The following is a 15,745-nucleotide window of genomic DNA, read 5'->3' as shown; positions in this document are numbered from 1 at the left end:
AAACGCGAATATGTAATTTTTGAAAAACAAACCCTCCTCCTTAACTAACCTATAAAGAGACATGAAAAATAAATGAAAAGTCAATTTTTTTCACCCGCAAAAAAAGCCAAATAATCAAGCAAAATGTCTGGGTACCTCTTTATATGTAATTAGATTAACATCTGAAGTCCATCCTTTTTACATATTCTGCACAAAATATATTTTCTGCACCGCCCCATTCATAAAAAAAAACAGTAGGAAATCCTGTCAGGGGCGGGGTTTGGAAAGTATTTTTTGTGCAGAATATGTAAAAGGGGAGAAATTGTGGAACAGCGAATCAGTGCTATGTCTCAACGTTTGAGTGCAAAATACGTGCGTAATTACCGAAAGCGCGTGAAGGATCGTCAGGCAGATGTTTCTCTGAAACGACCCAAGAACACTGCAGAGAAAACTCGGTTATATCGGGCCAACAAAAAAGCAGTCAGAGGTAATGCGTCACCATCTACTGGTACCATCTCGCAACTCGACGCAACGCAACTCGAGGTAGAAAATTCACATTAATTATTAACAACCTTTGGAACTGCATACGTTCGACACGTAACTATGATTCATACTAACAAAACATTTAACAAGTGGGATAACCAGTATATGATCTTCTGCTCTGACTTTATTATTTAATTACTGTTACATAGGTTACTTCTACCAACAATCAATACGAAACTAGCGATTTTAAATTGGCTCACTACTTGACTAGCCTATTGGTCCCAAGCAAACGATTAGCGTACCTCATTCTAGTCGAAATTCTAGTACTACGCAATGTTTGTTTTGATTCGCTATGAAAGTTTGACACCAATTTGAACATCTTATTTATTGGTTTTTCCTATGTTTCGAGGGGTGAATCGATTAGCTTGGGATCGAAGAGAGTACCAGAGCTGAGCCAAAAAGTTGAGCACGTTATTTCGGGACCTTCTAGTTTTAGAGTTACCTCTATGCTTCTACTGTATTTTAAATCAATATCTAGAAAAAATGTACGATAATTTCACCACACAGCTTAACGTAGTCTACGTCAACCCTGCGGTCGTGCCTTGTACACAACCCCACCATTTTTTTTTGTTTTTGTTGATATGTCTTAGAGAACAAAACATTCCATCTTTTGCATTATAGGTCAAGATTGAGATATGATGGACAAAATAGTTAAATATTTTTAAAACTCAAGTTTTTGGAAAAATATCCAAAACTTGGTCCAATTACTTTTTCGACTTTATATAACGAAAGTACACCATATTTAGAATAAAAAAGCACCCGAGTAAAATTTTGTTAAATCACACCGTTTTCGAGATGTAGCGGTTTGAAAGTAGATATTTTTAAATGTTGGTAGTTTTTGGCCAATTTTTAATGTATCTCGTGGTTCTATAGTTCCGACAATATTTTTTCGGAAAGATCACGAAATTTTGCAATAAAAATGCTCTTGGTGGCTCATCAATATAGTAAATGTCTTCTAAAATATAAAAATAAAGCAATGCGATCTTCTTTCATGCACTTCATAGGATTAAACTTGTTGCTAAAATGCTAACATGCTACCTATTGCTAAGCAATTCATGGTACCAAGTGAGTTGTTTTAGAATTACCTACGTCCATATAAAAGCCAAATCTGACACGTAATCAACATTAGAATATAATTCACTGTGTATCTGTGAAAATGACCTGCATAAGTTCAGTAATTCAGAGGACGAAGTGGTAGTTAAAATTAATACTTTTTTTTATTATAAGTGCATAAACGTGTTTATTAAAATGTTGCTCGAAAAATTGCCGAAATCTCACGGATACAAATATACAGAAATTGGTTGATCTGGGTTTTGCGGAACAAAACCAACTTAACAGTAAATTAAAAATTTGTGATTCTTGTCGTATACAGCTTTCTAAACGTACCGAACTATCAAGTAGCGACGAGCTATCGAAAGAATTAGAAAACACATATTTGCACTAAATGCTGAAGCAAACAAAGATGATAAAAACCGACGATATCAATGAAATTATTGAACAGCTAACAGAAAAGTTTTCGAAAGAAGATAACGGGTGTTCAATAAAAATGAGAATTTTTTTATTCATGTAGCTAGTAAAAAAAAATCAACGGATTCATCTTTTTTTTTTGATTAAAAACATAATGTTTATTCTTCAAAAAAACGTCAATGAATATTGGAGAAGGGGCCCTGGTCAGCCGTACGACTCAACTTAGTCGCGATGCTCTCACAAGAGCGCTGAACGGCACTGAAACCATTCTCATTTTTGAATTGAACACCCGTTACAACGAAAACTGTGCAATTTCAGCTCTTGACGGTATTACCAACAATCAATACGAAACTAACGATTTTAAATTGGCTCACAACTTTAGTAGCCTATTGGTCCCAAGCAAACGATTAACGTACTCTATTCTAGTCGAAATTCTAGTACTACGCAATGTTTGTTTTGATTCGCTATGAAAGTTTGACAGATAAAATGAGGGGTTATTGGTTTTTCTTATGTTTCGAGGGGTGAATCGATTAGCTTGGGAGCGAAGAGAGTACCAGAGCTGAGCCAAAAAGTTGAGCACGTTATTTCGGGACCTTCTAGTCTTAGAGTTACCTCTATGGTATTACCAACAATCAATACGAAACTAACGATTTTAAATTGGCTCACCACTTTAGTAGCCTATTGGTCCCAAGCAAACGATTAACGTACCCTATTCTAGTTGAAATTCTATTACTACACTATGTTTGTTTTGATTCGCTATGAAAGTTTGACAGATAACATCAGGGGTGTGTGGATTCATGCAGAACATGCAGGGGTGAGTGAAATAGCTTGGGACTGCTTGGGACCGTTGTTCTGGTACTAAGTGAGCCAAAAATAATAATGATTTTCTTCGGGACCCAGTGGTCTTAGAGTTACCTCTATGGTATTACCATAGAGGAAATTCTTAGGCCAGAAGGTCCCAAAGAAACGCGTTCAACTTTTTGGCTCAGCTCTGGTACTCTTTTCGGTCCCAAGCTAATCGAAGCACCCCTCGAAACATAGGAAAATCCACGAGCCCCTCATTTTATCTGTCAAACATTCATAGCGAATCAAAACAAACATAGCGTAGTACTAGAATTTTGAGTAGAATGGGGTACGTTAATCATTTGCTTGGGACCAATAGGCTAGTCAAGTAGTGAGCCTATTTTAAATCATTAGTTTCCAAGGTATTACCTACATAATGGAAAATAATGGACACATTTAACACAACCAGGTATATGGCAACACAATCTAAACAACTTTTAAACGATAAAGATGTACACTCCACTATTACTTTGAGGTTAGGCAGTGATGCGAAAGAACGTGTTCTGCAGTTTTTTGAAGACGATGAAACCAGCAGAGCAATGCATGAGCATCGTAATTGCGTAACAATAAGAAAAGATGGTAAGCGTCAGTCAGTTCAAAAAAGGGTAGTAACGACCACTTTACGGGAGTCCTACAACCGATTCAAAGAATTAAATAGTGAATTACAAGTTGGGTTTTCAACTTTTGCAAATATCAGGCTCAAGAACTGTTAATTGATATCTAATTCAGGGACTCATAATGTGTGTGTGTATGTAAAGACTGGAACGCGCAAAAATTGGTCGAAAAAAATCGTTTCTTTCAGTCAAAATTCATATTACAAAAATCTCCTTATTTTTGTTTTGGTAGTTCAATTCATATATTTACAGGAAATGTTCGTTTATGCTTTTTGTTTGCTAAATCTGAACTGCCGTGACTTGCGCTTAAACCCTTCCATTAAATTTTGCACAGTGGACCTTATTCGCCGCCGAACGCCAGTTAGATTTAAACTGCTGCTCGTTTTCCATGGATTTATTAGTTTTTGTTTTGAGTTTCCGTTTGACCAAGACCCAACACCGTTCGATAGGGCGGAGTTTGGGCTGTTGGGAGGGTTGTGGTCTTTGGGCACCAAAACCATGTTGTTCGCATCGTACCACTCGATAACCTTTTTCCCATAGTGGCAGCTTGCCAAGTCCGGCCAGAACAGCACAGGTCTATTATGTTGCTTTAGGAATGGTAGCAGCCGGTTTTTCAGGCACTCCTGGACGTAGACCTCTTGATTGATGGTTCCCGTAGTAATGAAAATGCCGCTTTTTACAGCACACGTGCATACGGCCACCAGACGAGATATTTTTTCGGGAACTTCGATAGTTTGATGGTTTTGAAAGTTTCAGCCACCTTCCCTTTTCCTGATGCGGTATAAAACTCCTATCCCGGACTTTGCCTGAAATCCGCCTTCACATAAGCTTCTTCGTTCGTGACGACACAGTCGAACTTTGTGAGCAGATTCGTATACAGCTTTCGGGACCGCTGCTTTGCCGACATGTTTTGTTTGTAATCTCGGTTCGCCACCTTCACCTTCTTAAACGTCGACAACCCGGCTCGTTTCTTGGCCCGCTGCACAGTAGTATAGGAGACATTGAGCTTGCCAGCGGCGTCCCGGATGGAGAGGTTAGGATTCCACTTATATTTCACCGCTACCTTCTTCGTCGTCGCGGCCACGTCCGAATTACCATTGCCACCGCTTCCAGGCTTCCTGGCGGTCGACAGACGCTCCCCGAACACTTTTAAAACGTTTGTCATGGTCGATTTGGCCACATCCAGCAATTTTGCCAACTTGGCGTGTGAGAACGTTGGATTTTCTTGCTGCGCGAGCAAAATTTTGACACGCTGCTCCTCTTGCTTGGACGTCACTTTGAAAACTGGAGAGCAAACGGTGAAAACTCATCATAGCAACCATTGTATGTACACAGTTAAAATTATTTTTTTAATTTTACACGAATTTCCATGCACATAAAACGAGCATACATATTCATGTAAAATCAAATTGGTTTTTTAATTTACACGACTTGAAATGTACATGCATGTAAAATTAAACGTCTCTTGAATTTTACATGGATAGCTTTAGATGGGCTCATTTTGTAATTCTACAGGACATTTAGAATTACACGCATTTGGCTTTTTGAACGAATTTGCATAAAATCGAACTGATTGTCAAGTACGTGGAATTATCACCCACGTGAAATAACCCGCCTTTACGGCACAGTACATACCCTACACTTCCACCGCTGCATCAATACGATCAGTCAGGAGAAAAAAGGAACCACGAGCGCATTTCTGAATGTTTTCTATTTTTCCATATCCATATTTTTTTATATTCTGCACGAACTAAAAGTGTTCTCTGTATAAACCGCTGTAATCACTATTTTGTCTGTCATCCATTATCTATTTGTGGACGCGCGTATGCACGATAAATCGTTCCACTTAACGAAAACTGAGCGAACAAAACAAAACAAACCGAGTGGAGAAAAAACTGATCGAATAATTGGTCCGTCCGCCATATTAGCTTTCTCAATGTTTGTTGATTTAAATTTACACGAGCATGTAAATTTATAGGTTTCATCGTTGAAAATCCGATGTTCTTCGCTAAGTTTTTACAGCACATGGTGATATTAAACTGCAAGAGAAAATTAATCGAATAAACGTGTAATTTTATGAGTTTTATCATGCTTTTATTATGTGCATGATTTTTAATGTAAAACCAAATTAAAACATAGTTTAAAGCGATGTAATTTTAAAATGGTTTTGGTTTACCCGTCATGTAATATTCATTATTTTTTGCTGTGTACACTCAACTTCCAAATGCAGCATTTCAGGTTTTTTATGCATTTTTAACTGAAATACACTAATTTGAAGTTGACCAATTTTTGCACGTTCCAGACTTTATTAAGCACAACCCGCACTTATTCTTTCGTAATCTAGCGTAGTTGAGCACCAAACGGAATGAAATCATTAATTTGATCAAACAGCTCAATACGCGATTCGTGGGAAACACCAAATGATTCCCATCACTCAACCAGCCTGAATTACATACCGTTTTATCATGAAATTATTACACACCTTCCACAACTGCCACAAATAATCACTCGGGAGCTCAAGTTTCCATAAACACACATATTAAAATGCAGCAATGATAAAATGCCTCTTAAAACGTTCGAACCAGAATCAGGAACCACGCAGCTGGCAGCCGGTGGGGGGGTAGGTGTAATTCACAACCTTTCGAATCAATACTCGTTTTCAACGGAGATAAATTTCAAAACCACCTGCGTTGTATCTATCACACTTCGGTGTCGGTGGTAATAGTATGTGCTGAAGTGAGTTGCGATTTAAATCCCATGGAAATATGCTCATGCATTTGTGAATTCAAAATAAAACTAAACAAGCCAGTCAAGAGAAGCTGGTTATGAATTGGCAAGATACGACAAGATGCGAGTCAGTTGTGATTGGGAATTATTGTGTCGCCAGTACTAAACTAAAGTTTGGACGTCCGACTTCCGACTTCCGATCCTACTTCCGACTAATGACTTTAAGATTGTTGTTGTTATTATTGTTGGAATATTTCAAGGCCAACAATTGAAAACGCCTCAACTCCATTTTGTAAGCAAACCTTGTAAGGCCATTTTCTCGCAAACCAAAACCTACATTCGCAAACCTAAAACACAAAGGGGTAGAGGAGAAATACCCTTACCTGCTCATTTTGTTGGTTTGCGTTGGCGGACTTCAGTTCGCGACAAAATGGCCTTACAAGGTTTGTTTACAAAATGGACTTAAGGCCTTTTCAATTGTTTAATTCAATTGAATATCAAGCTATCAACAACAATATCAACAATGTGTTAAGGGGGGAAAAACAAGTAACACGTCAAAAACTCTACGATTTTCGTTTTTTTTTTGTGAGCAAATGAAACAACGCAAACGTTTGGGGTTTTTTGCATTGAATTGCTTAAATCTTCCTCTACATTTGAGATTTTTTTCATTGGTGTGTGACTTCTGTGGCTCCTTGGGGTCACATCGGAAGGAGGTCGCCTCCGGTGGGGATTGGTAATTGGCAGGTCTTCTAGAGACCTTAAAAATGGACAAAACTTACTTTTATCAGTTGGACCTTATTCAGAAAATATTTTTGTTTTATGGTTCAAGTCATTTGGATGAGAACTTTTTGAGTTACTTTCCCGCCAATTTGGAAAACACCGTTTAAAGTTTTGGGTTGTGTAAAAGCATGATTCCTGGAACTTATGGTTAATCGGCGATTCCTCGTACTCGTAGAATTTAAAAAAAAATTTAATGTGGAATATAAAAAATCGATAAAAAAATGTTTTACTTGTATTTCCCCCCTTAAGTGAGAAATGGCCAAATACAGCTTTCCCCAGAAGAACGCGTTACCCACTGAGTTCTACCCACCGCTATGTCTCGGTGGGTTTTCAACCATGTGCTCTGATTTTCTGCGAGTGACTAGTTCTCCTGTAAAAAATCAGACCGACTGGTTGAAACCCCGCCGAAAAAAAGCGGTGGGTGCAACTCAGTGGGTAACGCGTTCTTCGGGGGATAGCTGTATGATCACATGTTTTACTTGGGGGGTTAGAAGGAAAGGGGTGTAAGTGACTTTTTTTTTAACTAGTTCGTTTATTTACTAGGCTCAGTCGGGTGTGACACTTTGCGGAGCCAAAAATCAGTAATGTTTGAATTTACATTTTAAACAGAAGTAGTTCTAGGTTAGTATTGGGTACCAATTACTCGTGGCGGGCTCGAGGTTAATGGGTAACAATTTCGATTGGAGGGAGATAAGTAGGAAACTGGTTTCTGAAGCCTCGGACGGTTGAACAAATCCTGGCTGGGCAGGGACAAGTAGCACAGAAACAGGAGGATAATAAGAAGCTGTTTGTAAAGGGTGGGATGGTCACATCAGACTCTATCATCAGACAAACAAAGGAATTTGTAGATCGCCTGCATGTAGGGAAGATCACGGGTTCCCAATAAATCTCTTACTTCACGGAAGGGTTGTCTACCTCGGGTCACAAGGGTATCCAACAGTCGTGCTCTGGAAGCGTCATTACCAGTGCGCAAAACAGTCAGGTTCATTGAGTCATTTTGATATGAATATGAACTGCCATTTGCCTCATCATTCACTGCCTCGTGAGAGTCTGAATGATTCAGAGGTAAACGAGTCACTGACAGCCGATCACTCAGTCAGTAGCTCAGTCAACACATTTATTCTGCCGTGATGGTACCCAATATTTGTTTTGAATGACTGAGCGTACATTTTCTATGGAAAAATGACTCAATTACATGCTGTGTGAGCGAATGCAAGCGGTATGCGTCGCCTGCTCGTGAGTGATTGAATGTTTTTGTTGGCTCTTTCATTGTCTCGTCCTTTACCGTTTGGTACAAACAGTCTGCACAGAGCAATGGATTGAATAGTGCAGTGCTTTCACACTGAGCCTAGGCAGTCAATAATTTTAAGCTCTGGTCATTACCCTGGCAATACCAAACTGCGTGATAGATGTCATCATAACCGGTTCTACATCCACATATATTGCTGTCAACGAGGTTTATTCTGTAGATATGTGAGTCTAGCGAGTAGTGCAGGCCAGTGACAAGGCCTATACCAACTGCTGCGTTTGACAGTAGACAGCATGTCCCGGGGCACAAATCATTTATGTTGCTGTGCTGGGCCCGCTGTCATGGTATAACATGTTGCCTACGCGCCTGTCACTGGGCTGTAGTTAAGTCTTAAGTCTTGACATCACGCGAATGAAGCCCCGACTTACATCCAAACCTTTGAACCACGCTCTCGAAGAAACATTTGGAATAATGGAATGTAACCAACGGCCAAGAAAATTACTTGTCCAAAAGTTTTGCCAACTTAAAAGAGAACTCTGACGTACTAATGGGAAAAAAAATCTTCATGTGAAATTCTTCTATCATAAATCTCGCCTTGTTGTGCACCCACCTTTGCGAGAGAGTCTGCCTTCTCATTGCCTGGGATTGAGCAATGTGAGGGGACCCATACAAAGGTAATCATATATGATCTTTCGACCAGCAAACGCATATGCTCCCTTACCTTTGAGAGGAGATAAGATGAGTGCCTACCTTGTTTCATCGATCGAACTGAGACTATCCGAGAAGATGAAGTAATGGTCTGTGGGCATGTCGGAAATCATCCCCAATACGAAGTTGATTGCTGCTAGCTCAGCAACATAAACGGAACAAGGTTCCTGAAGTTTCCGAAAGGCGAATGAGTATTCCTTGAAGACGCCGAAGCCAGTGGATCCATCAATGCGTGATCCATCAGGGAAAAATCTTCAATTGCAATATACTTGTTGGTACTTTTCAGCAAAAATGCGTGGAATTGAGATAGGTCGAAGTTGATCTGGAACTCCTTGAATAGCCTGTTTCATGGAGAGATCATAGTCAATGGGGGAACTGTTGTTAGTAAAGCATACACGAGGGGGTTATAGCACGGAAGGCCAATATCCGATGACATATAATTAAGATAGATTCGTATGAATCTAGACTGGATGCTCAATTCGAGCATTTCTTCGAAGTTTTCAATCACAAGGTTGTTACTGACACTACATTTAATCAATATTATTAATGAGAGCTCCCAGAAACGGTTCTGCAGTAGTTTTACGCCCGCTAGAACCTCTAGGCTCATATTGTGTGTTCAATGCATACTGCCAAGGGCAATACGTAAACAATTTGGATTTTTCTTGCTGAGAGGAAGCAAAAAGAACCATACTCAAGAACTGAAAGAATATCCGTTTTATACAGTTTAATTAGGTCTTCCGGGTTAGCACCCCACGATGTCCCGGAAATTGATCGTAGAAAGTTTATCCTTCGTTGACACTTTTGTTTCAAATACTTAGTGTGGGTACCCCAAGTACATTTCGAATCAAACCAGACTCCAAGGTATTTGAAGGTTAAAGATTGGGTAATGTCTCTGTTCAAAAGATTTAGACACAGTTGCAGGGTTTACGTGATTTTGAACGAATCTTTTAATCGATTTTCTCTTTCGTTAATAATTTAGCTGTAAATAAATTCCTTGATTCGTGTGCCATTCTGGATGCTAGACGAGAACCTCCTTTATCAAACTATGTGGCAGAAATAGCGTAAAATCTGTTTATAAAGCTGTGACTATCAAAAGAGAAAGTCGATGAAGAGAATCGATCAAAGTCACTTAAACCCCTTTCCTTCTAACCCCTTGAAAATTACAAGAAGAGGTTACAAAGTATGTGTTTGATTCATAAAACTTGTCCATTTTGCTTTTTATGAGTCTCAATTAGCGATTTGCGAGTGAGTTAGTGAGTTAGTGAGTGAAAAATCGCTGATTGCGACTCTCATGAAGTGAAATAAACAGTTTCAATGTGTCAAACACATTCTTTGCAGCCTCTTCTTGTATCTTACCAATACAAAATATGATCATAGCATACACACTTAGAAATACCTAATCTTTGACAAAAAGGATGAGACGTAAACAAACATGTCATGTAAGTGCTACGAGACTGAAAAGTTCGAAAGTTCGTTTGATTTTATGTCAAAATTGACGCTGGTATATCCAGAACAACATGTGAAAAGGGCATACAAGCTTTTTGCAAACAAACCTTTGTAAGCCCTTTTCTCACCAACCGAGGGTCGCCCACGCAAACCAGCAATATCATCGGGAAGGGTAAAGTGCCCCCTACCCGGTGATGTTAAAGGTTTGCGTTGGTGTCATATGGGTGGCGAGAAAAGGGCATAAGAAGGTTTGTTTACAAAAAGCTTGTATGCCCTTTTCACATGTTGTTCTGGATATGTCAGTCTCAGAGCACCCAAATTTACATAAATTTTTCTAAGTATCATTATTTCATAATTCCGAAAAAAACATTGTTTCAGCTGAAATGAGTATTTGCAACCTTGTTGTAAACACCAAATTTCTGGCCAAATAGCACTATTCGGTGCATCACTACTTTCCACAACTCTTTTGCAACGACAATCAGCGAAATCATACGGATATTGTTTATCTTAACGCACAATAATTCAGCTGCTGTAAATTTCCTACCAATCAACACGATCACACTGCGCAACAAGTTGATGACTAACGATCTCACCTTTAAATCCACAGGATCCTCCGCCAGTGCCAAATCATCAACCCTTCCGCTACCCCACCGTCTGGGTCCAGAGCGGCCGCCTCCGGTGCGTGAACGAGACCGAGATCGCGATCGTGACGGATACTACAGCGATCGCAACGAGCTGATACGGGAACGCGAGCGGGACCGGGATCGTGACCGTGGTTATCTCAGTGATCACAATTCAAAGTAATAATACTTGGCATCCTTGTAAATATTCAGGAAAACCAAAGAATAGTTTTTCTCTCAACAGCTACTCGACCGCAACCCGATGTGCATCGTGCATCGGTGAATCGGCGCGAGCTCAGTGGTTCCGCCATTCGGACGGTTGGCGTTCGGGAAGCTCCACCTTCGGGTCTGGCTCCGGGCCGGGTCTGGTGTCGTCTCAAAGTAATGCCGGCGGCATTGGAGCTCACAAACGATCGCCCTGGGATTCCTTACCTTCACTGCGTCAGGATTCCAGCCTGAACGATTCGGGCTACAAGAGCAACCGAGCGGACTCGTTCGAGCAAAGGTATGTATCAGAGAAGACCCTACCACACGGTACTGAAGTCATATTATAAAACTGATGTCAAGCTCTGTCTCGTCCAGGGGTGTTTTCGATCGGCAAGACAGCCTACGGTCGGACTACATGAGCGACCGGGAGCCACGCTATGGAATTGTGCAGCAAGCGTCGATTGACAGCACCGACTCGCGACTGTGCTATCTGACGTCGTCTGAGGTGAGTACGATGTTTTGAATTCAATCTCCGATAATCCCGATGACAACCGAAAATAATAGCTCCTCGGTGCGGATCATTCGAGTTTTGGTAATCTTTCAGGTGGAATCGTTATGTTTGGGACATACTCTACTGCCTGTTCAAAATGAAAGACAGATCGATTAAAACGAATGATAATGATGTTTTGCTTTGACGGTTTGTTTTGCTACGTAGCAATCATTTTCCGCTATTGGATCAGAGCTTTCATGATTCCAAGAACCATGAATCGAAAAATAAATGAAGAGAATTCCATCCCTACACTAATGACGATTCCTTGATACAACTTCTAAGATCGGTTAAAAGCCATGTAAGAGAAGCATCGAAGCCCTACTCAATATTCACATGGAGCATACCCAGTATTTTTATACAAAATATTCGAAGCTCCATGCAATTCATTTTTGATTTGATTGACCACGCACTTTCAAAGGAACCTATTGAAAGCGATTGTAATGCGGTAATAGAAACATCAGCAACACCACACTCGACTGGTGGCGAGGATGGCACTAAAATGTACAGAGAGGTTGCACATATTCCCGTCCTTCTCTATTGAAAATATTATTGCTTATGTCATCTATACATGGATTCAATCAAAGTTAAAATAATGATGATTCCCGTAGCTGGGGGTGATATTGAGCCGAAAAATCAAAATTTTTCGTGCCCTACCTTACAACAGTCATATTTTATCAAGGAAATCAATGTTATGCATGTGAATATTTTTATCAATAATATATTAACGACTGCCATGGAAATTGTTGATAAAAATTGATATCTCATTTTAATAAAATTAAACAAAAAATATACCAATGCAAGACCTTATGGATGGAGACATTGGGTCAAAGCATAAATTTGGTTAAAATATCTTAAAATATGTAAATGTAACGTAGCATGGTAGAATCACAATGTACTTCGTATGTTGTGCTTAAGATCACTTTAACACTCGTCAATCCATATAAAAGTGTTTGCATGTGGACATATTTAAAAACGTGTTGTTCATAATATATATGAAATTTAACTTTAAAGCTAGTTAATGGTATCTATACTTTACTCCAGGAGTTCAAGAAACATATTCCTGTAATATATTTCTGTATATTCAAGATACTTGCATTTTCAAATGTTTGCAACATTTTCCAGTTTTGGTTGAATGTCCCCCCGTCTTACGGTATTTTAAAAATATCGTAACAATTTCGTTCAGATTCATCCATTAATTTATTTTGATAATAAAAACCGCCAAACTTTCCTTTGACAATTTCAGTCCCGATTTTGTCAAAGGATTATTTCAAGAAACTTTTTACGTTTTTGTAAGAATTAATAAATAAGTTTTCGGCTAATCTAGGACATCCAAATTACTTTGAAGTTAAAACCTTTTTTTTTTAGTTAAGTTAATACCTTTCTTTTTAAACGATCAACAGAGTCTCAAAAAAGATGTTGTCCAAAGATATGTATTCAGAAATCCTAATAATTCTGGAGTTCAGATTTTGATGTTCTACAGGCTCAACGAGATATTGTACGATGTCCTGACTCCTTGTTGAGCCCCCTCATATCGTGTAGGATATATAGCTGCAATGACAAAATAGCTCGAGTTCTCCAAATCATCCTGAAGATCAGATCTTGAAGTTCTGCAGGCTCAACCAATGTGTTGTACGATGTCGTGACCTCCCGAGCAAGAACCGATATCTGACCGATAACATATGAATATCTTAATTTGGTATGAAACCTTATTTCGGTATGCTCGATATATTTTGTTAAATATCAAATAAATATCAAAATAAAAAAACGTGATCATTCAGGTTTTAGACACAACACCTAAAAGAGTTATTGGATTACTATTAGAAGGCCTTTCAAATGACAAATTATGGTATTCTGGCATCAAAAAGGCGTTCGTTATTTGTCAGTTATTATAACAACTAAATAATGATTTAGTTCTTTATTCGTAGAATATTTTGGAGGAATTATATGTATGTTACCTCTTATTTCAGGCTTATCAATACTATATTCAGGTTGCCAGTTATGCTAATATCATACCTAAATTTGGTATTCATAAGTTATTTTCTCATACTCAGGTTATTATTTGAATCTATGGAGCAACTTGCGACCTAGTCACATTATGAAAGACATAGATTTGTTAGAAAAATATCTTAAATTTTCCAAATCATCTTGGAGCTCAGACCTTCAGACTCGACAGACTCAACGATGCTACGAAAAACATTTTTTTAACTCACAGAGCTTCATGGACTCCCTTATACCTTTGGTGTATAAAGTTGGATTAAAAAAAAATACAAACCACAGTTTGAACTGTAGAACATCATGATCTAAGCTCCCTTATGGTCTGAAGACCATAAAATATTTTATCGAATTGCTTCCTTATCTTGTTCAAGCTCCAGTGCCATGAGCCCCTGGGTTAATGAAACTACCCTGAGCGCTCCATAGATCTCGTGATTGAGTCGGTTGAAAGCGGTTTCGTTATTTATAAATACCAAATACAGGTTTACTTGAAATGCTTTATCATCTTCAGGTTAATGCAGAGATAATATGGTCCACACAAGATATTCCAGAACGAAATCCTGCAGGTTGCCACCATAGAGTTGCGTGTCAGTCAGATCCATGAGAAAAACTATCTACGAATTCGTATGATAAATAAGTACATCGTACAGCCTGCAAAACATCAAGATCCAGGCCTCAGGATATCTAAGAGAATGTGTTTCTAAGAATACTTTGTTGTTGTATGATATTATAAAGTCTGGTTCACATAGAATCCAGACACATCAAACCAGGTGTTTCGCTGGATTGATTTGACGTAATAAAAATGCAATTTAGTCAAAATGAAGGTATTTTATTGCAATTTCATTAAAATAATTGCAAATTTACTCCAACGGCGTTCGGATCAGCTCACGAACTTTCTTTGGAATTCGCACCATCATCTGCCGCACACTGGGCTGGTCATCCTCAGCAGCCATTTTTCCAACATTGAGCCATCTGTGCAGCGTCCTGAGTCGTCTTTCCAGTTTTCTTAAACTTCCGCTTGATAATTTCCCAATACTTTTCGGCGGAATTGCGGGTAGTTGGGTGGATTGATATCCTTGTCGAAGAAATCCACCTTATTGTCGCTATACCACTGCAGCACCTCCCAGTGGCAGCTTGCCAAATCGGACCAGAACTTCACTGGACATTTGTGAGCCTTGATAAAAGATACATTTCTCCAGGCAATCAGAAATTTTCAAGTTTTTCGCGATATTTCGAATTGACAGTCATATTGGACCTTTCTTATTCTTGCTGTACCGGAATGACCTCAACCTAGTGCTCAAATGTTTTACGGTCTCGTATGCCAATGAAGCACATTTGCTTCAGAAAGTACTTAACCTTTTTCCAAATGGTGCGCAATTAATCGTATAAGTTTGAATGCCACCAAATGCTTAGTATTTTCCTTTGGACGTACAGGCTCTGTCATTTCATTTGAGTACATCATTACCGGAACATCTCTAAAGAGATAATCTACATTTAAAGATTTGGGTGTTCTCTTAAATTCGAATCCTACTTTTAAAGATCATACAGGAAATATACCCTCCAAAGCTTCTAAATGCCTGGGCTTTATTTTTCGTGCTGCAAAAGAATTCTCTCTGTATTAATCCTTAGTTCACTCTACATTGGAGTAGACAGTACAAGCTAACCAACTTAAGTTATTTGGTTTGCTCTGGAATTATCCATATAATCTCCCTAGATATGAAGATCGTTGTAAACTAATTGACCTCGACCTTCAGGAGGTTCGTAGGAATGTCACTAAGGCTTCGTTCATATCGGATATTGTTCAATCTCAGATAAACTGTCCTGCAGTGCAACGTGAGTTGAATTTTGCTATTCTTCATCACCAATCTCACCGATTTATTCGTATATCGAAATTCCGTACTAATTATGGATATAATGAGCCTTTTAGTAGTATGTGGCGTGTGTTAAATCATTTTGTTTCCGTGAAGTTCTCATTTAGCAAATTATAGGTAGTAGTAAGAAAAAGAATCATTTCGAATGT

General features: G+C 38.9%; 1 protein-coding gene across 1 annotated transcript in view; it reads left to right on the top strand.

The window, feature by feature from the left end:
* Window positions 1–15,745, top strand: part of LOC135715768 (protein still life, isoform SIF type 1-like) — a gene marked incomplete at its 5' end in the record, with an annotated part of 66,012 nt that overhangs the window by 27,400 nt on the left and 22,867 nt on the right. The window contains 3 exons of the mRNA XM_065238848.1: window positions 10,964–11,156; window positions 11,221–11,481; window positions 11,559–11,688. Coding sequence (XP_065094920.1) covers window positions 10,964–11,156; window positions 11,221–11,481; window positions 11,559–11,688 — 584 coding nt within the window. The remainder of the gene's footprint in view (window positions 1–10,963; window positions 11,157–11,220; window positions 11,482–11,558; window positions 11,689–15,745) is intronic.

Source organism: Ochlerotatus camptorhynchus, unplaced genomic scaffold (genome assembly GCF_037179485.1).
Source record: "Ochlerotatus camptorhynchus isolate MF236.1 unplaced genomic scaffold, CSIRO-AGI_Acam_v1.1 ptg001005l, whole genome shotgun sequence".
In the NCBI taxonomy this organism is placed as follows: domain Eukaryota; kingdom Metazoa; phylum Arthropoda; class Insecta; order Diptera; family Culicidae; genus Ochlerotatus; species Ochlerotatus camptorhynchus.
Note: the sequence above shows the minus strand (reverse complement) of the source record. Positions and strands in the feature narration are given on the sequence as shown.